Source organism: Jaculus jaculus, chromosome 18 (assembly GCF_020740685.1).
Source record: "Jaculus jaculus isolate mJacJac1 chromosome 18, mJacJac1.mat.Y.cur, whole genome shotgun sequence".
NCBI classification, from domain to species: domain Eukaryota; kingdom Metazoa; phylum Chordata; class Mammalia; order Rodentia; family Dipodidae; genus Jaculus; species Jaculus jaculus.
The window spans coordinates 10431891-10455995 of NC_059119.1; the positions used below are offsets into that span (position 1 = coordinate 10431891).

The 24105-nt window shown below is 44.1% G+C and overlaps 1 protein-coding gene across 2 annotated transcripts in view; it reads left to right on the top strand.

Moving 5' to 3' along the window:
* The window catches only part of Tet1 (tet methylcytosine dioxygenase 1), an 88863-nt gene that overhangs the window by 26433 nt on the left and 38325 nt on the right, over positions 1 to 24105 (top strand). The window contains exon 3 of one of the 2 annotated variants that reach the window (XM_045137286.1): positions 6380 to 6433. The exons of the other annotated variant lie outside the window; for it this stretch is intronic. Within the exon in view, the coding sequence (XP_044993221.1) occupies positions 6380 to 6433 (54 nt within the window). The remainder of the gene's footprint in view (positions 1 to 6379; positions 6434 to 24105) is intronic. 2 annotated transcript variants of the gene reach the window in all.

Below are 24105 nucleotides of genomic sequence, written 5' to 3' on the forward strand. Positions count from 1 at the left end.
TCCCTTACACTCTTTCTTTTCCATTTGTGTTTTGTTTTTTTTGAGGTCAGGTCTAGCTGCTGGCCTGGAATCCATTATGTACTCAGGGTGGCCTCCAATTTATGGCAATTCTCCGATCTTTGCCTCTTGAGTGCCGGGATTAAAGGTGTGCACCAGCAGAGAGAGAATGGGAGAATCAGGGCCTCTAACCACTAGAGACCAACTCCAGATGCATGCGCCACCCTGTGCTTCTGGCTTCATTGGGGTACTGGGGAATTCAACTCCGTTTGTTGGGTGTGGCAGGCAAGAGCCTTAATCACTGAGAAATCTCTTCAGCCTGCCATTAATTTTTTTTTTTTTTTTTGAGATGATAGGGTGTCACTCTAGCCCAGGCTCACCTGGCATTCACTGTGTAGTCTTAGGGTGGCCTTGAACTTGAATTGATCTTCCTACCTCTATCTTCTGAGTTCTGGGATTAAAGACTATTTATTTAGGAGAGAGAGAGGAATGGGCATGCCAGGGCCTCTTTTGAAGGAACCCCAGATACATGCACTGCTTGGCATCTGGCTTTACATGTGTTCTCTTGAAGAAAGCCTGGTCTGTCAGGCTTTTCAGGTAAGTCTTTAACCACTGAGCCATTTCTCCAGACCTGGAAATTTTTTTTTTTTACCTTTTATTTATGTGAAAGAGAGAGAGAATTGTATACCAGGGCCTTAGCCAGTGCAGAGAAACAACACGTGTGTGCCACCTATGCCCATGTGACACCTAGTACATGTGGCTTACGTGGGTTCTGGGGAGTTGAACCTGGGTCCTAAGGCTTCATAGGTAAGTGTCTTAACTGCTAAGCTATCTCTCCAGGTAGCGTGTCATCTAGTCCAGGCTTCCTTGGATTTTTAAAAAAATATTTATTTATTTATGTGGGAGAGTGGCCTCTTGCTGTTACAGATGAACTCCCGACACATGCATTACGTTGTGTGTATGGCTTTTCATTTGTACCTGAAAATTGAACCCAGGCAGTCAGTATTTCCAAGCAAGTGCCTCTAACCACTGAACCATCATCTCTCCAGCCCAGGTTCTGGATTCTTTTGTTTTCTTGGACAGAGTCTCATGTATCCCAGGATGGTCTCTTCAGTTTATGAGGTACGGTGAGAGAGAGAGAGGGAGAATGGGTGCACCAGGGCCTCCAGCCACTGCAGACCAACTTCAGATGCCTGTGTCACCATGTTCATCTGGCTTACATGGGTTCTAGGGAATTGGACCCAGGTCCTTAGGCTTCCCAGTAATCCATCTCTCTAGCCCTGAAGCTATCTTGAACTTCCTTGCAAGGATGCAAGTACATACATGCACCACCATGCTGAGCATCTGAATGAGGTTTTTTCCTTTTTTTTTTTTTTATTGAATATTCAGAGCAGACAAGATGGTCTAATATCTCACAGATAATTTCCAGTCACATAATTTGGAGTTTCACTTTTACAAGGCTTTGATGGGGATACTGGGTTTTCCTAAAATAATTATCTCTTTATAGTTCAAAAGTTATCACTGCCCTTAATGTACAGCCCAGCAAGACATCAATCGCCATGGAGGCCAGTGAGAGGCATCGCTCCTCCACGTGCAGAGGTTGAAAAAGACCAGGGATTCCTGAGAGCTCTGAATGAGGGCTCGAAGCAGTGCGAGTAAAACACTCAATTTCTTAGTGTTCAGTCTGTTTTCCAGCAGGACTTACTTGTAGGTGGTGAACTCTAAGTTGGTAGGGATCACTCTCTTGATTGACCTGCTAATGATTTCATATTATTCTGTCTCTCAAAAGTCATTTTTGGCCAGGCATCATGATGCACGCCTTTGATCCCAGCACTGGGGAGGCAGAGGAAGGAGGCATGCTGTGTTCTAGGCCAGCCTGGGACTACAGAGTGAGTTTCAGGTCAACCTGGTCTAGAGTGAGACTCTACTTCAGGGAAAATATAGAGGTTAGGCTGTAGGTCAGTGGGTGGAGCGTTTGCCCAGCATGCATGAAGCGCTGGTTGTAGTCCCCTGCACAACATAAACTTGGTCTAGTGTCTCACGCCTATGACCTCAGCACTCAGGAAGAGTGGATGGTGGGGGAAATAAGAGGATCTGATGTTTAAGGACATCTTTGACTACATACTTGAGACCCTACATTCAGACAAAATCCCTCACTGTTATCTAAGCTGTGAGTTGAGACTGAGGTCTCTCTTTAAGTATAGGCATCGGGACAGATGACCATAAACAGCAGAAGTTGATGGTGTTGCATCAGTTTGATATTGGGAGTAAATATAGCTGTGGTCACACTCATTAACCTTCCTGTCTAACTGGGATGAACTCTGCCTTTATTTATTAACTAATTTTATAGAACAGTGCACACAGCCTTTCAATATTTGCTTAGGTTGCTAAGTGCATGTCTCATGCAAGGAAAATGCCTGCCCATGGGGCTTTAAAAAGCTAACATTCCACCCATATAGACATTTAAGCTCTAACTTTCTGGGATTAATTTGTCTTGTGGGTCACACAGGTAATAGATTGATTTGAAATATATCATCATGTCATAATTATATCATTGAAACTTTACTCAATATTAAACAATCAAATTGAGCCAGGTGTGGTGGCACATGCCATTAATCCCAGCACTCGGGAGACAGATAAGAGAATCACAGTGAGTTCAAGGCCACCCTGAGAATACAGAGTGAATTCCAGGTCAGCCTGGGCTAGAGTGAAACTCTTCCTCAGGGGACATGGGGGGAAGGCTGGAGAGATGGCTTAGCAGTTAAGGTGCTTACCTGCTAAGCCTAAGGTCCCAGGTTTGATTCCCCAGAACCCATGTGAGCCAGATGCACAAGATGACACATGCCTCTGGAGTTCATTCTCAGTGGCTAGAGACCCTGGCACACCCATTCTCTGTCTGCTCTTTTTTTCTTTCTCTCTGTCTAAAGTAAATAAATAAATAAAATATTTAAAGAGAAAAAACAACTGTAAAAAATGTCAGTACTTTCTAAAAGTTGTGTTCACTTCTCCAAGGAGGAGACAACACAAATGCAATGCCCTAAGAGAAAGGCGGGCCAGCCCGCGTGTTCAGGAGGCTGCGTGATGGCGCTACTCCTGGGAAACAGTCTGGTGGTTCCTCATGACGTTAAACATAGACTTAGCCTGTGATCCAGCCAGATGCTCTATTCTGTTATTTTTTTTTTTCTTCAAAATACTTGGAAGCAGTGTCTTAAATAGATGCAGCAATGTTCATAGCAGTGTCATTAACGATTAGAAGCATCCTTAGTACCCGCCAATAACAGAATGCACACATTACTCTTCCTTAGGAAGTTAGAGCATCAGGTGGCCCTCAGATGTTTAGTGAGTTAAAGGCTACATAAGCTACTATCTCAACAAAAATCAAAGAAGTGCTTGCTTAGCATGTGCAAGGCTCTGGGTTAAATTCCCAGTACCACAACAAAATGAATTAAGACACCCCCAACGAAAAACAAACACAATGAATGAAGTTGCAGGTGGTAGTGTGCTCCCTTAACCCTAGCACCAAGGAGGCCGAAGCAGCAGGAGCACACAGGTTCCAGACCAGCATTCAGACTCCGGAGAGCTGCAGGCCAGCCTGGACTGCAGTGAAACCATACCTCCAAAACCAAAAAACAACAACAACAACAAAAAAAAAAACCCAAATTAAATAAATAAATGAAAGAAAGAATACATACTACCACATGGTTAAGCCTTGACCTTAGCCTAAGGACCTAGGTTCCATGCCCCAGTACCCACATAAACCAGATGCACAAGGTGGTGCTTACATCTGAAGTTCGTTTGTACTGGCTGGAGGTCCTAGAGCACCCATTCTATCCATTTGTCTCTCTCAAATAATTTCTTTTTGGAGGGGCCGTGTTTGAGGTAGGGTTTCACTCTAGCTCAGGCTCTCCTGGAGTTCACTAAGAGGGTAGCCTCAAAGTCATGGCGATCCTCCTACCTCTGCCTCCTGAGTGCTGGGATTAAAGGCGTGCACTACTACGCCCAGCTTTCAAATAAATAATTTTTTGTTTTGTTTTCTGAGGTAGGGTCTTACTGCTCTAGCCCGGGTGACCTTGAGAGCGCTACGTAGTCTCAGGTTGGGCTTGAACTCATAGCGATCCTCCTAGCTCTGCCTCCCTAGTACTAGGATTAAAGGTGTGCACCATCATGCCCGGCTTTTTTGTTTTTTGAGGAGGGTCTCACTCTAGCCCAGGCTGACTTGGGGCTCGCTCTGTAGTTCCAGACTTACCTCAAACTCACAGGGATCCTCTTACCTCTGCCTTCCAAGAGTACTAGGATAAAAGGCATGCACCACCACACCCCCAGCTAAACAAATATTTTTTTAAAAAAACAAATGGGGTGTAGTTGCAAGAGGGAATCCTGGTGGGAAAGCAGGGAATGGGAGTGCATGCATGCATAGGGCCCTGGGTTCAATTCCAGATGCCAAAAGACTAAAGTGGGACTAGAAGGTCCATTGGACTTCAGGCTTCATTCAGCAAGGAAAGGGTGCTTTCGTGGCAGATTAGGGACTGAGGAGATGGAAAGCAGGCCTTCCGGCCCTCACTCAGTTCCCAATTTCTGGTTGTGGGAATCTGTTTCGAATCCAAGTGCAAGTGGAAAACCCATCTTTTGGCCGAGCAGCCAGGCAAAGTCACCCTGCCAATCCGGCTGATGCAGTGCTGAAACTCTGGCCCCGGGAGGCTGGAGCTCGGCCGGCTTCCCAAGATCTATGTGCAGCTGTCAAGGTGGCCGGGATGGGACTGTGGCCCGCCTGTGCACAGCACAGTTTTTTGGCAGTGACCTTGAAACAAGCCTTCTGTTGGGTAACATCCTCGGTCGCAGTAGTGGTTCTTAGTGCTGGTTGTAACGCCAGGGGGCTACCTGGAGGAGACCTGCTCTTGCCTTCCTTGGTGTCTGGCAGGTGTCAACCATGGCCAGCTCCCTGTGCTGGCCCTGGGCGCAGTTCAGCTGTGTGCGGCGAGAGGGTGGCTTGGTCCTGGCAAAAGGAGTGGGTGTGTGCCATCACCAGGCTGGTGCTCAGAGGGACTTCACTCACACGAGGACAAGCTTGGTGACTCTGAGGGGCGGTTTGCGCAGTGACAGCTGATGATCTTGGGGGTGAGCAGAGCCAGAGGTGCCCTTTTGTCTTCAAGGTTCAAATTTCCCTTCTGGCAAGGCGGGTATTTCTTTGCGGGGAGGGGAATCAGAATGGCAAGTGTATTACAGACTCCAACCCCCAGTTCTGCCTCACCCTCCGTTTTCTTTCAAGTAGCTGATTTTTTTTTCATCTGCCTTTGTCATTGGAAATTTATTGACAGAAATCAAATTGCTGTGTTTCTGGGCAAAGTGCCGGCTGCAAAGAGGTGTGGTTCGCCGGAGTGAGACACACAGCCCAACAGCTGAGCCTACACTGTCCTCACATAACCTCCCTGCCTTAAATATCGCCAATATTGAGCCTTGCCTTATAAAGTAAAAATGCACAATACCTTCCAGAGTTTCAGCAAGCCCGAGTGCCCCCCCAGGCTCAGATGTATCTCCTGTATGGTTCCTGCTGAGGAGCGCACCCCGCCTGGCTCAGTGCAGCTCTGGCAGCCACCCAGAGGTTACTAATCTGGGAGCCTCTGCCACCGGTGACCTGGGGGATTTGTGTGCATTGTTTTTTTTTTTTGTTTGTTTGTTTATTTATTTTGTTTTGTTTTTTTGTGGGTTTTTTTATTTGTTTGTTGTTTTTTTTTTTTTTTGCTGGAGCCTCCTGTGATTTCGGTGCAGACCAGATCCTCTGCAGAGAACTCCATGTCGCAGCTTGTGGCTGCCTGTGTCCTGTGGTGAGAGCCTAGCTGCACAGGGATCCTTTGTCTAGCAAGGGCTAGGCTCAGAAGATCACTTTGGAGTTGCTAAGCTCTGCCTTGCGATTGGCTGCCCTCTGTGTGGGGCTGTTTTTGCAAAAGGCATGCCCAGCACGTCCACAGTGCTGGCAGGCCAGGGCTGCCTTTAAACACCATGATAATACCAAAAGCAGTTTGCAGAACTGTTCTACTGTACAGGGCTTCCTCTGCAGGAGCGAGCAAGATGGCTACCTCATGGGCTTCGCCGTGAAGAATGCCGACGCTAATTAAGACAGACTTTAAGGGGAGAAAGGGTACTGCCCTCCTTCATCTTTATGCAAGGTTTTTTTTTTTTTTCCCAGTGACTTTTAAAGTGTGCATTTTACATAAGCTCTTTAGGTCGTGCCTAGCAAACATGTTGATGATATTAACTGGTATAAGGAGTTTGACAGAGAAATAGCCAAAATAAAAATAAAAAATTGGAGGGTGGGGAGAGTGAGCCGGAGCTTTTTTTTTTATTATTTATATGGAAGCTCATTTTCCAATTTGATTTTTTTTAGGTTATAAAAGAAAACAAGAGGCCCCAGAGGGAAAAGAAGCCCAAAGTTTCCAAGGTAATCAGCTGTTGATTAAATGATATTTGATATTTTTCCATTTCATATGGTATTTTTCTGTCACATGAGGGTGGATCTGCAGCACAGAGGAGGAGGACTCTAGATTGTCAGAAGGTATATAGATTGTCAGTCAACCAGGATTCTTTTTTTCCTCCCTCTTTCTGATGTTCTGTATAATGCACATATAAGCATCCTTGATTTCTCAACTCTACACAAGTCTTGCAGGAGGAAAAGTTTATGTGCAAAGGATGGTGAATAAAATTCATTTTCCTTCATAGCTCTCATGGCAACACCTGCATTCCTGGTGTTGTACCAGAGTGTTCACTTCCGCTTCATAGGTGAGAAGTTGACAGCTGTGGTCCTTGGATTTTTAAGAAATCTTCCATTAAATACTATTTAAACCCTGTGATTTTTTTTCCTCCCAAATTAAAAAAAAAAAAAACAACAGTCTGTAGACATGTGAGTTCAACTTAAAATGTGTAAAGTGATTAGTGATTGAGATCTTAAAGCCAAACTATCATTGCTCAATCTCAAATCTTCATTGTGTCATCTTTAGTTTTGGCATTCATTGACCTTTACGAATCAGCCTGTTGACTTTGCAGGGATTGTATGATGAGTATTTAACAGTCTCTTGATTGGTTTATAAGGTAGTTGTCTGTGTTGTGAGCGTTGTACAGAATTTAGAAGGGTTAATTTAAAAAGCATATGGTATTGTTGGATGTTGCAAGGCTAGCCTTAGCCTACCACAGAGATGCTTAAGGGCTGATTTCAAGTGCTAGACTGCTACTATCAATGTTTAATTTAAAAATATTTGAATATGATCATAGGTTTTCTTCTGCAAATAAAGTTTGTCCTCAGAGAGGAAGGACACATTGGACTGTGACTCTGAATGACAGGATCTGTCTCATTTGTGCTCCTGGTTGTATAACTTTTAAATGTAACACTGACAGCCAAGCCTTGCATTGCTTTGTGATTTCACTGACCACCTTGAGTTTCCTGTGTCTGCCCAGCATTGCCTTGGACATTTTCCATTAATCATGACCACATAGTGAGCAGTGTGCCAGGCACAGTAGAATGCAACTGCCTGGCACAAATTTTCATGTCCAGACACAGAAAATAATGCTGATTTGCTTGCTCATTTTAGAATACTGATAATTAAGACACGACACATCTTCTATTTCTCCTCATATGATCCACCCACACAACCACCACCTTTATACCCTCTCCCAACTCTAGAAGTATATCATGAAAAGCGCTACTTAATATCCTGTTTTATACTTCCGTTATTGGAATGTCTATTTCAGGCATTAAATTAGAGATAGAAGTGTTAAAATCAGGAGTTGAAAGAAGTCCATCCTCAGATACATACTTAGTTTCAGGTTAACCTGGCATACATGAGACCTAGTTTTTGCTTTTTTTTTCAGGTAGGGTCTCACTCTAGCCCAGGCTGATTTGGAACTCACTATGTAGTCTCAGGGTGGCCTTGAATTCATGGCAATGCTCCTACCTGTGCCCCCTGAGTGCTGGGATTAAAGGCGTAAGCCACCATGCCAGTCCTGAAATAAATTCCAAAAGTCAATGAGGGCTGGAAAGATTGCACAGTAGTTAGGGTGCTTGCCTATAAAGCCAAAAGACCCAGGTTCAATTCCCCAGGACCCACAGAAGCCAGATGTACAAGGTGGCATGCATGTCTGGAGTTCGTTTACAGGGCCAGAGACTCAAGTATGTCCATTTTTTTCTCTCAATGTCTGCTTCTTTCTCTCTCAGATAAATAAAGTATTTTTTAAAATATCAATGTACCATGTGTTTCTTATGGGAATCACACAGCATACTGTGCCTTTTGCTTCTTTAAAAAATTATTTTCACTTATTTATTTGTAAGGAGAGAGAGAGAATGGGCACACCAGGGCCTCTTTCCACTGCAAATAACTCCAGATGCATGTGCCACTTTGTGCATCTGGCTTTATGTGGGTATGAGGAAATTAAACCCAGGTTGTTAGGCTTTGCATGCAGACCCATCTATTCAGGTCCCCCTTTTAAAAGTATTTTATTTATTTATTTGAGAGAGAGAGAGGAAGAGGCAGATAGAGAGAAAGAAAGAATGGACATGCCAGGGCCTCTAGCCGCTGCAAATGAATTCCAGATGCATGTGCCCCTTTGTGCATCTAGCTTATGTGGGTCCTGGGGAATTGAACCGGGGTCCTTAAGCTTCACAGGCAAACACCTTAACCACTAAGCCATTTCCCCAGTCCCATATTTAGATTTTTTTTTTTATTGACAGCTTCCATAAGTATAGACCATAAACCATGACAATCCCTTTCCACACCCATCTCTCCAGCCCCAACATATGTTTTTTTTTTAAGGAAAAGTTTTCTCTCTGCGTAGCAGAAGTGGTAGGAACGTTCAAATTTTTTTTTTTAATTTTTTTCTTTTTTTTTTTTAACTTTTATTTATTTGAGAGCAACAGACACAGAGAGAAAGACATAGAGGGAGAGAGAGAGAATGGGCACGCCAGGGCTTCCAGCCTCTGCAAACGAACTCCAGATGCGTGTGCCCCCTTGTGCATCTGGCTAACGTGGGACCTGGGGAACTGAGCCTCGAACCGGGGTCCTTAGGCTTCACAGGCAAGCGCTTAACCACTAAGCCATCTCTCCAGCCCACGTTCAGATTTTTTAAAATTATTTTTAATTTATCGTCAATGTTTTTTGCTTACTTTTGCTTTGTTAGTTTTATTATTTATTTATATTTATTATTATTATTATTTTATTAGTTGGGCATAGTGGCACATGTCTTTAATCCCAGAACTTGGGAGGCACAGGTAGGAGGAGAGAGAGAGAATGGATGCACCAGGGCCTCCAACCACTGTAAATGAAATCCAGATAGATACACCATTGTGCATCTGGCTTTTTCATGGGTACTGGGGAATTGAACCATAGTTGTTAGGTTTTGCAGGCAAGTGCCTTCAGTGAGCTACCTTGATCTTAAATTCTTTTTGTTTTCTTTTTTTTTTTAATTTTTAAAATTTTTATTTATTTATTTGAGAGCAACAGAGAGACAGACAAAGAGGCAGAGAGAAAATGGGTGCACCAGGGCCTCTAGCCACTGTAAACAAACTCCAGATGTGTGTGCCCCCTTGTGCATCTGGCTAATGTGGGTCCTGGGGAATGGAGCCTCAAACCGGGGTCCTTAGGCTTCACAGGCAAGTGCTTAACTGCTAAGTCATCTCCCCAGCCCTTTGTTTGTTTTTTTGAGGTTGGGTCTCACTCTAGCCCAGGTTGACCTGGAATTCACTATGTAGTCTAAGGGTAGGCAATCCACCTACCTGTACCACCCAAGTGCTGGGACTTAAGGCCTGCACCACCATGCCTTGCTTTGACCTTGAATGCTTGATCCTCTTCTCCTCTATCTTCCAGGTTTGCATTGAACTACTCCCTTCACTTGTAAATTGTTTGTTTGTTTTTTTTTTTGTTTGTTTGTTTTGTTTTTTCAAGGTAGGGTCTCATTCTAGCCCAGGCTGACCTAGAATTCACTACGGAGTCTCAGGCTGGCCTCAAACTCATGGCAATCCTCCTACCTCTGCCTCTCAAGTACTGGGATTAAAGGTGTGCGCCACCATGCCCAGCTTATTTCTTTTAACATAGGGTCTCTCTCTAGCCCAGGCTAACCTGGAACTCACTATCTAGTCCAGGCTAGCCTCAAACTCATGGTGATCCTCCTATCTCAGCCTCCCTCCTGAGTGCTGGGATTACAGGTGTGTGTCACTATGCCTGCCTTCAATTATCTTACTCGTTATGGTGCACATTGTTACACAAGTGTCAAAGCTTTTGTCCATGCCGAGTGCTCAATGGCCGCACAGAGGCACATAGGGGCATCCTGGTTTTCATACCCAGACACTGTGATCGAGTGTTTGCCTAGAGATGGTAGGGTAGATTTCAGAACCAGATTTGCACTACACTAGGTTACTACCATGTCATGTACACATCCACTGACCCAAGACACAGGTTATGATGGCTCACTCCTGTAAACCCACCACTCAGGTCTCACTACAGAGTCAGAAAAATGAAGAAAATACACAGAGACCTGGAGAGGCAGCTTAGCAGTTAAGGTGCTTGCCTACAAAGCCAAATGACCCAGGTTCAATTGCCCTGGAGCCATGTAAGCCAGATGAACAAGGTGGGTCCTGTGTCTGGAATTTGTTTGCACAGCTGGAGATCCTAGAACTCCCATTCTCTCTCTATCTCTGCCTCTTTTTCTCAAATAAATAAAAAAGGAAAAATCAAAGAATACACAAACAAACAACAACAAAGTAAACAAACAAAGCCACAGCCGGCATGCTTTAAACCCAGCACTTGGGAAGCTGGGGTAGGAGGATCACTGTGAGTTCTAGGCCAGCTGAGGCTACATAGTGAATTCCAGGTCGGCCTAAAGAGCAAGACCCTACCTCAAAAAAAATGACAAAACAGGGCTGGAGAGATGGCTTAGTGGTTAAGCACTTGCCTGTGAAGCCTAAGGACCCCGGTTCAAGGCTTGATTCTCCAAGACCCATATTAGCCAGATGCACAAGGGTGCACACACATCTGGAGTTCATTTACAGTGGCTGGAGGCCTTGGCACACCCATTCTCTCTCTCCCTATCTGCCTTTTTCTCTATCTGTTGCACCCAAATATATAAATAAAAATAAAAAATTAATTAAAAGGAATTTTAAAAAATGACAAAATAGGGCTGGAGTGATGGCTTAGCAGTTAAGGCACATGCCTACAAAGCCTAAAGACTCAGGTTCCATTCTCCAGGTCCTACATAAGCCAGAGACATATGCATCTGGAGTTCATTTTCAGTGGCTGGAGGCTCTGGCATGTCCATTCTCTCTCTATCTGCCTGTCTGTCTGTGTGTGCTTTGCCTCTCTCCATCCATTTCTTTCTCTCTGTATCTAATAAATAAATAAAAATAAGAGGCTGGAGAGATGGCTTAGTGTGTGCCTGCAAAGCCTAAGGACCCAGGTTCGATTCTCCAGGTCCCATGTAAGCCAAATGCACATGGTGGTGCATGTGTCTGGAATTTGTTGGCAGTGGCTGGAGGCCCTGGTGCACCCATTCTGTCTCTCTCTCCCTCTAATAAATAAATAAAAATAAATCTTTAAAAAATAGGGGGGAAAAAAACAAGACTGGCCATGGTGGCGCACGCCTTTAACCCCAGCACTCGGGAAGCAGAGGTAGGAGGTTAGCCATGAGTTCAAGGCCACCCTGAGACTACATTGTGAATTCCAGGTCAGCTGGGCTAGAGTGTGATCTTACCTCGAAAAAAAGAAAAAAGAAAAAGCTAACAAAAACCCCACACAGACAAAACAGAAAAGCCTGACTGATGTCAAGTCTGATTTCTAGGAAAAACATGAAAGTGAGAATTAGTGAATGAAAGATACATAGGGTTGGATAGGCTGCAGGAAATTTTCACTTATCCCAAAAAAAAAGTCATTCTAACTCGTTCACAAAAGAGCATATGCCTTGTGGCTGAAATCTTCTGCTCATACTATGGTCTTATTGGACCTGCTCCAGTCAGGACTGCTGAGTCCTCCCATGCTTACTGTATAGTTACTCATGTGCCAGCTGGAATGCCCTCCTCAGGTAGATGAAAACAACCAGATGATGACAACATTTCAAAGTTTACTAGTATTGTCCTGAATTCCTTTAGAATTAAAACAATATTAATACTGCAATACCTTTGGTTGCTTCTTTTAAAATATATTTTATTTTATTTATTTAAGAGAGAACGGGGGGGGGGGGAGAGAATGGGCGCTCTAGAGCCTCTAGCCACGGCAAATAACCTCCAGATGCATTTGCCACCTTATGTGTCTGGCTTATCTGGGTCCTGGGGAATCGAACCAAGGTCCTTTTGTTTTGCAGGCAAGCGCCTTAACTGCTAAGCTATTTCTCCAGCACTGCTGCTGCTGCTGCTGCTGCTGCCGCTTCTTTCAAGGTAGAGAGAGGGGAGAGAGAGATGGGTGCATCAGGGCCTATAGGCCCTGTAAACAAACTTTAGATGTATGGCCATTTTGTGCATCTGACTTTATGTGGGTAGTGTGGAATTGAACTTGAGTTGTTAGGCTTTACAGGCAAATGCTGTAACTGCTGAGCCATCTCTCCAGCCCACAAGTAAATTTTTTTTTTTTTTTTTTTTTGTAGGGTTTCACTGTAGTCCAGGCTAACCTGGAATTCACTATGTAGACTCAGGGTGGCCTCGAACTCTTGGCAATCTTCCTATCTCTGCCTCCCGAGTGTGGTGATTAAAGGCATGCACCACCACGCCTAACTCCATATGTAGCTTTAAAGACAGAGAGAGAGAGAGACAGAGACAGAATGGGCATACCAGAGCCTCCAGCCACTGCAAACAAACTCCAGAAGCATTTGCCACTTTGTGCATCTGGCTTGCATGAGTACTGGGGAATTGAACCTGGGTCCTTAGGCTTTGCAGGTAGTGTCTTAATCGCTAAGCCATCTCTCCAGACTCAGCATTCAATTTTTACTTACTTTTTTTTGTTTTTCAAGATAGGATCTCACTCTAGCTCAGGCTGACCTGGAATTCACTGTGTAGTCTCAGGGTGGCCTTGAACTTATGGCAATCATTTTACCTCTGCCTCCTGAGTGCTGGGATTAAGGCATGTACCACCATGCCCAGCTTAGTTATTACTATTTCAAAAATATTTTATTATTTATTTACTTATTTGACAGAGAAAGAGGGGGAGAGAGAGAGAGACAGAGAGAGAGAGAGAGAGAGAGAATGGGTGCACCAGGGCCTCCAGCCACTGCAAACGAACTCCAGATGCATGCGTCCCCTTGTGCATCTGGTTAAGGTGGCTTCTGGGGCATCAAACCAGGGTCGTTTGGTTTTGCAGGCAAATGCCTTGACCATTAAGCGATCCCTCCAGTGCCGGCTAAATTATTTTTGAGGCAGGGTCTTACTGTATCCCAGGCTGACCTGGAATTCACTATGTAGTTTCAGGGTGGCCTCCAATTCACTGCAATCCACCTACCTCTGACTCCCAAGTGCTGGGATTAAAGGCATGCGCCACCATCAACCAGTTTTGCTGAACATATAGCAATCCATCAATCTTTCTATTTCTCCAACCTCCTGGTCAATTACTCCTATCTAAGCACCTGCTGATCTAATTGCTATGGCCATAAATTAATTTTGTTCTATGTATTCATTTCTTTGCTTCATTTACTTACTAGTATATTTAAGTAGATAGACTGATAGAAATATCAGTGTTTTTTTTTCAAAAATATTTTATTTATTTATTTATTTAACAGAGAAAGAAGGAGAGAGAGAGAAAGAGAGAATGGGTGTGCCAGGGCCTCCAGCCACTGCAAATGAACTGCAGACGCGTGTGCCCCCTTGTGCATCTGGTTAACATGGACCCTAGGGAATCAAATCTGGGTCCTTTGGCTTTGCAGGCAAACACCTTAACTGCTAAGCCATCTCTCCAGCCCTATCAGTGTCTTTAAAAATCTTTTTTTGTTGTTGTTCATTATTTATTTATTTATTTATTTGACTGCGACAGATACAGACAGAAAGGCAGATAGAGAGAGAATGGACATGCCAGAGCCTCCAGCCACTGAAAATGAACTCCAGATGCTTACACTCCCTTGTACATCTGGCTAACATGAGTCCTGGGGAATTGAGCTTCGAACCAGGGTCTTTAGGCATCACAGCCAAGTGTTTAAGTGCTAAGCCATCTCTCCAGACCTAAAAATATTTTTTGACCATTTTCTACATGTTTATATCCCCTTGCCATTCCTGCTAAACCTTTCTTCCCATCTCTTCCCTTCCTGCATTCATGCGCGTGCTAATTGTTGCATATATGTTTGTGTGTGCATGTGTACACACATGTATGCATATGTATTCTGAATGCACGTGACAAAGTAGACTGTTGGCGTCCTTCTCTTATCATTCCTCTCCATATTAACTTGAGCTGGGGGTGGGGGATCTCTCCTTCCCCTGGGAGCTGCTGTCCTACAGTGGGCCCCACTAATGCTCTTATTCCCTGTTCCTTCCTTTCAGATTGGGGTCACACAGGTGTGTGGCTATGCCCAGATTTTTCTGTGGTACATTTTCTTTACTTTCTTTTTGATTTTTTTTGTTTTGTTTTGTTTGTTGAGGTAGGAGTTAATGCTAGCCCAGTATAACCTCGAATTCACTACAATCCTCCTACCTCTGCCTCCCAAATACTGGGATTAAAGGCCTATACCACCACACCCAGCTTAGTTTTTTTTTTTTTTGTTGTTGTTGTTTTTGGTTTTTTGAGGTAGGGTCTCACTCTAGCCCAGGCCGACCTGGAATTCACTATGGAGTCTCAGGGTGGCCTCGAACTCACAGCGATCCTCCTACCTCTGCCTCCTGATTGCTGGGATTAAAGGTGTGTGCCACCACACCCAACTCAGTTTTTTCTTAAAAATTTTTATTGAATGCTTCCATAATTTTTGCTCATTTTTCAAGACAGGTTCTCACTCTAGCACCAGTTAAACTTACTCTGTAGCCCCATACTGGCTTCGGCTGGGATTAAAGGCATGCCTGGCTCCAAATTTATGTTATTCTTATTTGATAGGGAGGGAAGGAGAGAGGGAGAGAGCAGAAGGAGGGAAAGAGATTGTGCCAATTTTGCATTTTGCTTTGCTTGGTGTTGGGGAATTGAATCAAGGGCAGCAGGTTTTAGAAGCAAGTACCTTTAACCACTGAGCCATTTTCCTGGTCCACTAGTAGTTTGTTTGTTTGTTTGTTTGAGTGAGTGAGAGAAAGGCAGATAGAGAAAGAATGGCTGTGGCAGGGTTCTAGCCACTGCAAACGTGCTCCAGAAGCATGTGCAACTTTGAGCATCTGGCTTTATGTGGGTACAGGGGAATAAAACCTGGGTCCTTTGGCTTTGCAGTCAAGCATCTTAACCCGTAAGCCATCTCTCCAGCACCCACCCCCCACACACGGCCCTTTATTTTTCCTTTTGAGACAGGATCTCCCTCTATGCAAGGCTGGCTTGGGAAGCTGACTATATAACTCCAGATAGTGTCAGATTTGAGGCAGACCTGCGCCAGCCTCCCAGTTGTTGTGGTTACAGCTAACAGCCAGACTGGGTCACCCATATCCTAGGTTGAAATCCAAATCCTTATGTAACAGAGGAAGACTTGGAATTTTTTTCAAATTTTATTATTTTTAAAATATGTTATTTATTTATTTGAGAGGGAGAAGGAGATTGAGAGAAAGAGAGAAAGGGCACGCCAGGGCCTCCAGTCCCTGCAAATGAACTCCAGATGCATGCGCCCCCTTGTGCATCTGACTTACTTGTGTCCTGGGGAATCGAACTGGGATCCTTTGGCTTAGCAGGCAAACGCCTTAACCGCTAAGCCATTTCCCCATTCCTGACTTGGAATTTTTCAATCCTCCTACTTCCTGAGTGCTGAAGTCATGTGTGTGCATTATACCCAGGTGAGGTTTTAAAGTTTTCTCCATGTGTAATTTATGTTTTGGTTTATGTTTATGTTTTTCTTTGATGACCTAGACATTTCCTGTCACAGTTTAAAAATTGTTCCTTTAAAAAAATATTTTTATTATTTATTTGCAAACTATAGGGAGGGAGAGACTAGGTGTGGCAGGGCCTCTTGCTACTACAAATGAACTTGCTAAATGCATGCACCATTTTTTTTGTTTCTTTTGTTTTTGAGGTAGGCTGACCTGGAATTCTCAGGGTGGCCTCAAACTCAAGGCAGTCCTCCTACCTCTGCCTCCTGTGCTGGGATTAAAGGTGTGTACTATGACAGATGTGCCACCATGCCTGGATAAAAACTGTTACTTAATCCACATTCATTCTTCTTGACCTTTCCCCTCTGATCTGTCCTGTCACTGGACAATTTTTACAACTCATATTGTTTTGTTTTGTTTTTTTTTGTTGTTGTTCATTTTTATTCATTTGAGAGTGACAGAGAAAGAAAGAGGCAGAGAGAGAGAGAGAGAGAATGGGTGCACCAGGGCTTCCAGCCACTGCAAACGAACTCCAGATGCATGAGCCCCCTTGTGCATCTGACTTTAACATGGGTCCTTAAGCTTCACAGGCAAGTGCTTAACCACTAAGCCATCTCTCCAGCCCATAACTCATATTGTTTTATCAGTTTGTTTATTGTTGTTTGGGGGAAGTCCATTGTGCAGTATGCTGCATCTTGTTCATCTGATTGACACTGGAATTGTTTCTTTGCTACTACGAATAAAGCTGCTATGAATATTTTGCACAAGGTTTTGTGGGAGTTTGAACATATGGTTTCATTTCTCTCTGACAAATCTTAGGAATTGCTGAGTCATGGGAAAGATTGCCACTGGCTCGGTGTTCCCACTGGCGGTCATGAGCTCCATTACTCTCCAGCCTCTCCAGCAGTTGTTTGGCTGATTTTCTTCTTTAATCATTCTAATGATAGCTGTTTTTTTTTTTTCTAAAAAAAAATATTTATTACAGGCAGCGAAAGAGAGAGAGAGATTGTGAGTGGGCGTGCCGGGGCTTTCAGCCACTATAAACGAATTCCAGATGCAGGCGCCACTATGTTCATCTGGCTTACGTGGGACCTGGAGAATCAAACCTGAGTCCTTAGGTTTTGCAGACAAGTGCCTTAACCGCTAAACCATCCCTCCAGCCTTTTTTTTTTTTTTTTTTAAATGTTTTTTGTTTTTCAACGTAGGGTCTCCCCCTGCCCAGGCTGATCTGGAATTCACTATGGGTAGCCTCTAACTCATGGTGATCCCCTACCGCTGCCTCCCGAGTGCTGGAATTAAAGGTGTGCGCCACCACGCCTGGCTTGTTTTGCTTTTTGTTTTATTTTGAGGTAGGCTTTCACTCTAGCCCAGGCTGACTTGGATCTCACTCTGTAGTTCCTGACTGGCCTCGAACTCAGAGCACTCCTTCTACCTATGCCTCCCACACCTGGCTTTACTGTCAGTTTGGATTAATGAACCGTCTTAATTATTAATGTTATTTTGCTTATATCTTTGATTGTTTGGTGAATGCACTTTCTTGTTTTGAATTGATCCCTGGATTTCTGTGCTAACTAAGATCTATTGTCTCTACAGAGGAATGGTAAATGCGTGCTTACTTTGTGTCTGGCTTTACATGTATGCTGGGGAATTCAGGCTTTGCAAGCAAGTGCCTTCAACCACTCAGCCATCTGCCCTGTCCCTCTTTATATATATGTAATTATTTTCTTTAAAACTTTATTTTTATTATTTATTTGAGAGAGAGAGAGAAGGAGGCAGAGAGAAAGGAGAGAGAATGGGCATGCCAGGGCCTCTAGCCACTGCAAAGGAACTCCAGACGCGTGTGCCCCCTTTTGCATCTGGCTTACATGGGTGCTGGGGAATCTAACCAAGGTCCTTTGGTTTAACAGCCAAAAGTCTTAACCACTACACCATCCCCATTCCTTGATATATTTATTTTTTTTGAGTTTTTTTTTATCATTCTAGGCTGACTTACAACTTACTTTGTAGCTACAGACTGGCCTCGAATTCATGACATTCCTCCTACCTCTGCCTTTGTAGTGTTGACTAAAGGTCTGTGCCAACATATCTGGCCATCTTTGTGTGTGTGTGTGTGTGTGTGTGTGTGTGTGTGTGTGTGTGTATTTTGTTGTTGTTGTTGTTTGTTTTTCGAGGTAGGGTCTCACTCTAGCCCAGGCTGACCTGGAATTCACTATGGAGTCTCAGGGTGACCTCAAACTCATGGCAATCCTCCTACCTCTGCCTCCCAAGTGCTGGGATTAAAGGCGTGCGCCATCACGCCCGGCTATGTATATATATATTTTTAATTTTGAGAGAGAGAGAGAGAGAGAACGGGTTCACACCAGGGCCTCCAACCATTGCATACAAAGTGCTGGGATTAAAGACGTGCACCACCATGCCTGGCTATCTTTATATTTTTTACAGTGTCAAGTAGCCCAGGCTGGCCTCAAATTAGGTATATAGCCAAGGATGACCTTAGACTTCTGATCCTCCTGTCTCTCTACCCTCTGAATGCTGGGATTACAAGTGTGTGTTGGGACCATGTTGGGTTTTTTGGTTTTTTCAAGGTAGGGTCTCATTCTAGCTCAGGCTGACGTGGAATTTGCTACATAGTCTCAGGGCAGCCTCAAATTCACAGTGATCCTCCTACCTCTGCCTTCCAAGGGCTGGGATTAAAGGTGTGCACTACTACACTGGGCTCCCATGTTGGGTTTTTGCAGTATTAGGGATTGGAACCCAGGGCTTCGTTCTTGTTTGGCTAATGCTACCAACTGAGCTACCTTGCCAGCTACTTGTCAGACTTCTTCTCTATGTTATTAGGTTTGCTGATTGCTGTCATCATAAACATTTACCCTAACACCTGGGTGTTGGATACGAGGAGGATCAATTACAGATCCCTACTCAGACAAAAGCAAGATAATAGCTAGAGATATGGCTTAGCAGTCGAGGCTCTAGCACACAATGCCAAGGACCCAGGTTCACTTCTCTAGGACTCATGGAAAGCCAGATGTACAAGGTAGGGAATGTGTCTGGAGTTTATTTGCAAGGGCTAGAGGCTCTGGAGCACCAATTCTCTCTCTCTTTCTCTTTGTGTATGTGTCTCTCTCTTAAAAAAACAAAACAAAACAAAAAAAAACAATAAGAGAGGCTGGAGAGATGGATTCTCCAGGTCCTACCTAAGCCAGATGCCCAAGGTGGCTCATGTGTCTGGAGTTCGTTTGCAGTGGCTGGAGGCCCTGGTGTGCCCATTCTTCCTCTCAGTCTTTCATTCTCCCCCACCCCCCATCTGTAAATAACTAAAAACAAATAAATACATAAATGTTTAAAAAAAAAAAAAGAAAGAAAGATGGCCAGGCATGGTGGCCCACGCTTTTAATCCCAGCACTGAGGAGGCAGAGGTAGGAGGATTGCCATGAGTTGGAGGCCACCCTGAGACTCCATAGCGAATTCCAGGTCAGCCTGGGCTAGAGTGAGACCCTACCTTAAAAAACAAAAACCAAAAAAGAAAGAAAGAAAACCGTAGCTGTGGGTTCAGTGAGACTCTGTCTCAAGGAACTCATCAGGAAACTGTAAGAGGAGGTCAGCAGGTATTCTTCTCTGGTTTCCTCATGCTCCTGCCTGGGACACCAGCACCTACCCACCCATGATTCACACCACCCTACATACATCACACACAGACAGAAATAAAAATAAATAAAGTTCATTCATTATGTATGGGGAGGACAGGGTTAGACTTACTGACAGACACTTGAAGCTTACTTAGGAAGAGTAAGGCGTTTTGGGTTGTGCATTATAACATAGCACTCTGGATCAAACCCAGAGCATCCTACAATGTTAGGCACATGTTCTGCTGAGCCACAGCCTCAGCTCAAAAGCGATGAGCTATCCTAGGATGCAAGGGGGAAAAATGAGGGCTTATGGGTGAGGGAGGTACAAGGACAGTGCAGATGGCCTCTCCTAACTTACTTAACTGTTAAGCTTGTATAATGAGGCTCACACATCAGAGGATGTGTAGAGCTCCAGGAAAGCATCCCAGGAATAAATAATTCAGTGTAAGTCATCCAAATATGCCAGGTCTAAGGGTTCTACCACAGTCACATAACACCATTCAGAAGTCTAGCTCCCCATGTCCTTCATGCAATGTATAAAGAAGACGATCACTTCTGGGGGGGGGGGGGTTGGTTGATGCTTTGAGACAGGGTTTGATGAGCCTAGGTTTGTCTGTTCTTCCTTGCTTCCTCCCTCCCTTCCTTCCTTTTTCTTTTTCTTCTTTTTATTGATTAATTAATTTTTTATTTCCAGGTAGGGTCTCACTGTAGCCCATACTGTCCTGGAATTCACTACATAGTCTCAGGGTGGCCTTGAACTCATGGTCATTCTCCTACCGCTGCTTCCCAAGTGCTGGCATTAAAGTTGCGAGCCACTATGCTTGGTCTCTACCTTCCTTCCCTACCTCTCTCTCCCCATGCCTCCCTCCTTCCCTTCCTTTAGTCCTTCCTTCTTTCCTTCCTCTCTCCCTCCCTCCCCCCTCTCCCTTTCCCTCCCTCCCTTCCTCCCTCCCTCCCTCCCTCCCTCCCTTCCTTCCTTCCTTCCTTCCTTCCTTCCTTCCTTCCTTCCTTTCTTCCTTTCTTCCTTCCTTCTTTTGCATGTGTGTCCATACACATGTATGTCTTTTATGAGGTAGGGTCTTACTCTAGTCTGGATTGACCTGAAACTCACTCTGTATTCCCGGGCTGGCCAGCCTGCTATATCTACTTCCTCTGCTGGGATTAGAGGTGTTCACAACCATACGCAGCTTGTATTGTTTTTAATTAGAAAAGGTCTCACTATTCTGAGCTCATCATGCCCCTGCCTTAGCCTCCCAAATCCTTGTAATCTGAGATTACCACCAGATTTTGATTCTTCAATTACTGGTGCTTTATTTATTTATTTATTCGAGGTAGGTTCTCCCTCTAGCCCAGGGTGACCTAGAATTCACTCTGTAGTCTCAAGATGACCTCAAACTCTTCCCAACCCTCCTACCTCTGCCCTCCAAGTGCTGGAATTGTAGTGTGTGCCACCATGCCCAGCTTCTTATTTTTATTTATTTATTTTTGGTTTTTCAATGTAAGGTCTCACTCTGATTTGTCCTGTCACTGGACAATTTTTACAACTCATGTTGTTTTATCAGCTTGTTTCTTTATGTTTGGGAGAAGTCCATTGTGCAGCATGCTGCATCTTGTTCATCTAGTGTTTTCATTTCTTTCTTCTTTTGGGTTTTTTTTTCAAGGTGGGGTCTCACTCTAAGAGCTCATGCTGGACTGGAATTCACTATGTAGTTTTAGGATTGCCTTGAACTCATAGCGATCTTCCTACCTTTGCCTAAGGTGTGTGCCACCATTCTCAGCCATTATTTATTTCTTTTTTATTTATTATAAAGAGAGAGAGAGAGAAAGGGAGAGACTGGGTATGCTAGGGCCTCCAGCTAATACAGACATGCTCCAGACACATGCACCACCTTGTATCTGGCTTTTTGCAGGTACTGGGAAATCGAACTTGAGTCCTTAGCCTTTGCAGGCAAGTGCATTAACGGTTCAGCCATATCTCCAGCCCCTGTTTTTTGTGTTTTTTTTTTTTTAATATTGTTATTGGGTTGGAGGGATGGCTTAGCTGTTAAGGTGTTTGCTGCAAAGCCAAAGGACCCGAATTTGATTCCCCAGGAGCTAAGTTAGCCAGATGCGCAAGAGGGCACATGTGTCTGGAGTTCATTTACAGTGGCTGCAAACAAACTCTAGGCACAGGAGTCACCTTGTGCATCTGGCTTTACGTGGGTCCTGGGGAATTAAGCCTGGTTCCTTAGGTACTGCAGGCAAGCGCCTTAACCACTGAGCCATCTCTCCAGCCCTAGTTTTTAGTTTTTCAAGGTAGGGTCTTGCTGTAGCTGAGGCTGACCTGGAGTTCACTGTGTAGTCTCAAGTGGTCTTGAACTCATGGTGATCATGATAGTTTTACCAAGTGTTTCTATCTATCTGCCTCTCCCCCCCCCCAGGCAGGGTCTCACTCTAGCCCACGCTGGCCTGGAATTCACTATATAGTCTCAGGGTGGCCTCGAACTCACTGCAATCCTCCTACCTCTACCTCCCAAGTGCTGGGATTAAAGGCGTGCGCCACCAGGTGCAGCTTATCTATCTGTTTTTCTTTGTTTTGTTTTTAATATTTATTTATTTGAGAGCAACAGACAGAGAGAGAGAATGGATGCACCAGGGCCTCTATGCTATCTAGACATACACATCTAGTTTGTAGCATCAATTTCACTCATTTACTAGCTCAATTTCTGGTGTTTTTTTTTTTTTTTTTTTTTTTTTTTGTATTTAACTGCCAAAGATTGGACCTAGGGTCTACCAAATGCAAGGCAAACACTACCAGGAAGAACTAATACATATCCCCAGCCTCTGGTTTCCCTCTCATTGTTTTTTTATTATTGTTTTTCTTTTTGGTTTATTTTTATTTATTTGAGAGTGTCACGGAGAGAATGAGGCAAGGAGAGAGAGAAGAGAGAGAATAGATGAGCCAGGGTCTCCAACCACTGCAAACAAACTCCAGACGCGTGTGCCCCCTTGTGCATCTGGCTAACATGGTTACTGGGGAATCGAGCCTTGAACCGGAGGCCTTAGGCTTCACAGGCAAGCACTTAACCGCTAAGCTATTTTTCTAGCCCTTGTTTACTGTTTTTAATCTTACTTTTCACACCTACAATTGCTCTTTCCCCAGATGATTTGTTTGAAGCAATTTTGCAAATAAATCTGAAATACCAAGTGACCTTGTAGGAAATGCCTCATAATTAGTGTCCAAATGTAGACCATCTGCTGAGGTTTGGTCTTGTCAGGATCTGGTGTTCTCAAAGGTCTAGTTAGTTTCACTTTCCTCAGCTGTCATTTTAGTGGGTGGCAGTGGCAAAATGGTTCAAAAATCAGCCACAAAAAGGCTATGTAGCAACACTCTAGAGAGATGTACAATAGATAAATTCATAGGTTTTGTGGCTGGAGAGATGGCTTAGCGGTTAAGGCGCTTGCCTGAAAACCTAAAGGATCTTGGTTCGATTCCTCAGGACCCATGTAAACCAGATGCAGAAGGTCGTGCATGTGTCTGGAGTTCATTTGCAGTAGCTGGAGGCCTTGGCATGCCCATTCTCCCCGCCGCCCCCCTCCTGCCTGTATCTCTCTCTCTCTAATAAATATATAAAAATTACAAAAAGAAAAATTCACAGGTTTAAAAAAGAAATTCTTGCCAGGAGTGGTGGTGCACACCTTTAAGGCCAGCACTTGGGAGGCAGAAGTAGGTGGATTGCCGTGAGTTTGAGGCCAATTTGAGACTACATAGTGAATTCCAGGTCAGCCTGGACTAGAGTGAGACCCTACCTTGAAAAAACAAAACAAAGAAAGAAAGAAATTATTGCCAGGCATGGCGGCACACACCTTTAATCTCAGTAGTTGGGAGGCTGAGGTAGGAAAGTGACCATGAGTTTGAGGTCACCTTGCAACTACAGAGTGAAAGCCAGGCCATTCTGGATTAGAGCAAGACCCTACCTCAAAAAATAAAATTATTTTGTGTTCAGTCTATGAAACCATGTTATTTTCTGATTTTCTTTCTTTTTTTTTTTTTTTTTTTTTTTTTTTTTTTTTTTTTTTGAGGTAGTGTTTCACGCTAGCCCAAGCTGAGCTGGAATTCACCATGTAGTCTAGGGGTGACCTCCAACTCACAGCCATCCTCCTACCTCTGCCTCCCAAGTGCTGAGATTAAAGGTGTGTGCAACCATGCCTGGCATATTTTATTTATTTATTTATTTTTGTTTTTCAAGGTAGGGTTTCACTTTAGTCCTAGCTGACCTGGAATTTACTATGTAGTCTCTGGTTGGCCTCGAACCCATGACAGTCCTACCTGTGCCTCCCAGGTGAGTACTGGGTTTAAAGGCGTGCACCATCACAGCTGGCCCACATTTTATTTTTGTTGGCAGCTTCTTTCTGTGCGCCTCTGGCTGCCTGTATGGGCCTGGCTGACAAGTTCACCCCTTTAATTCCAGCATAGATGATGAGGCACTAGGTTTGAAGCACGTTCAAGTCCAGCTTGGTCTATGTAGGCAAGCCCTGTCTGCATGAATAAATGAATGAATCATG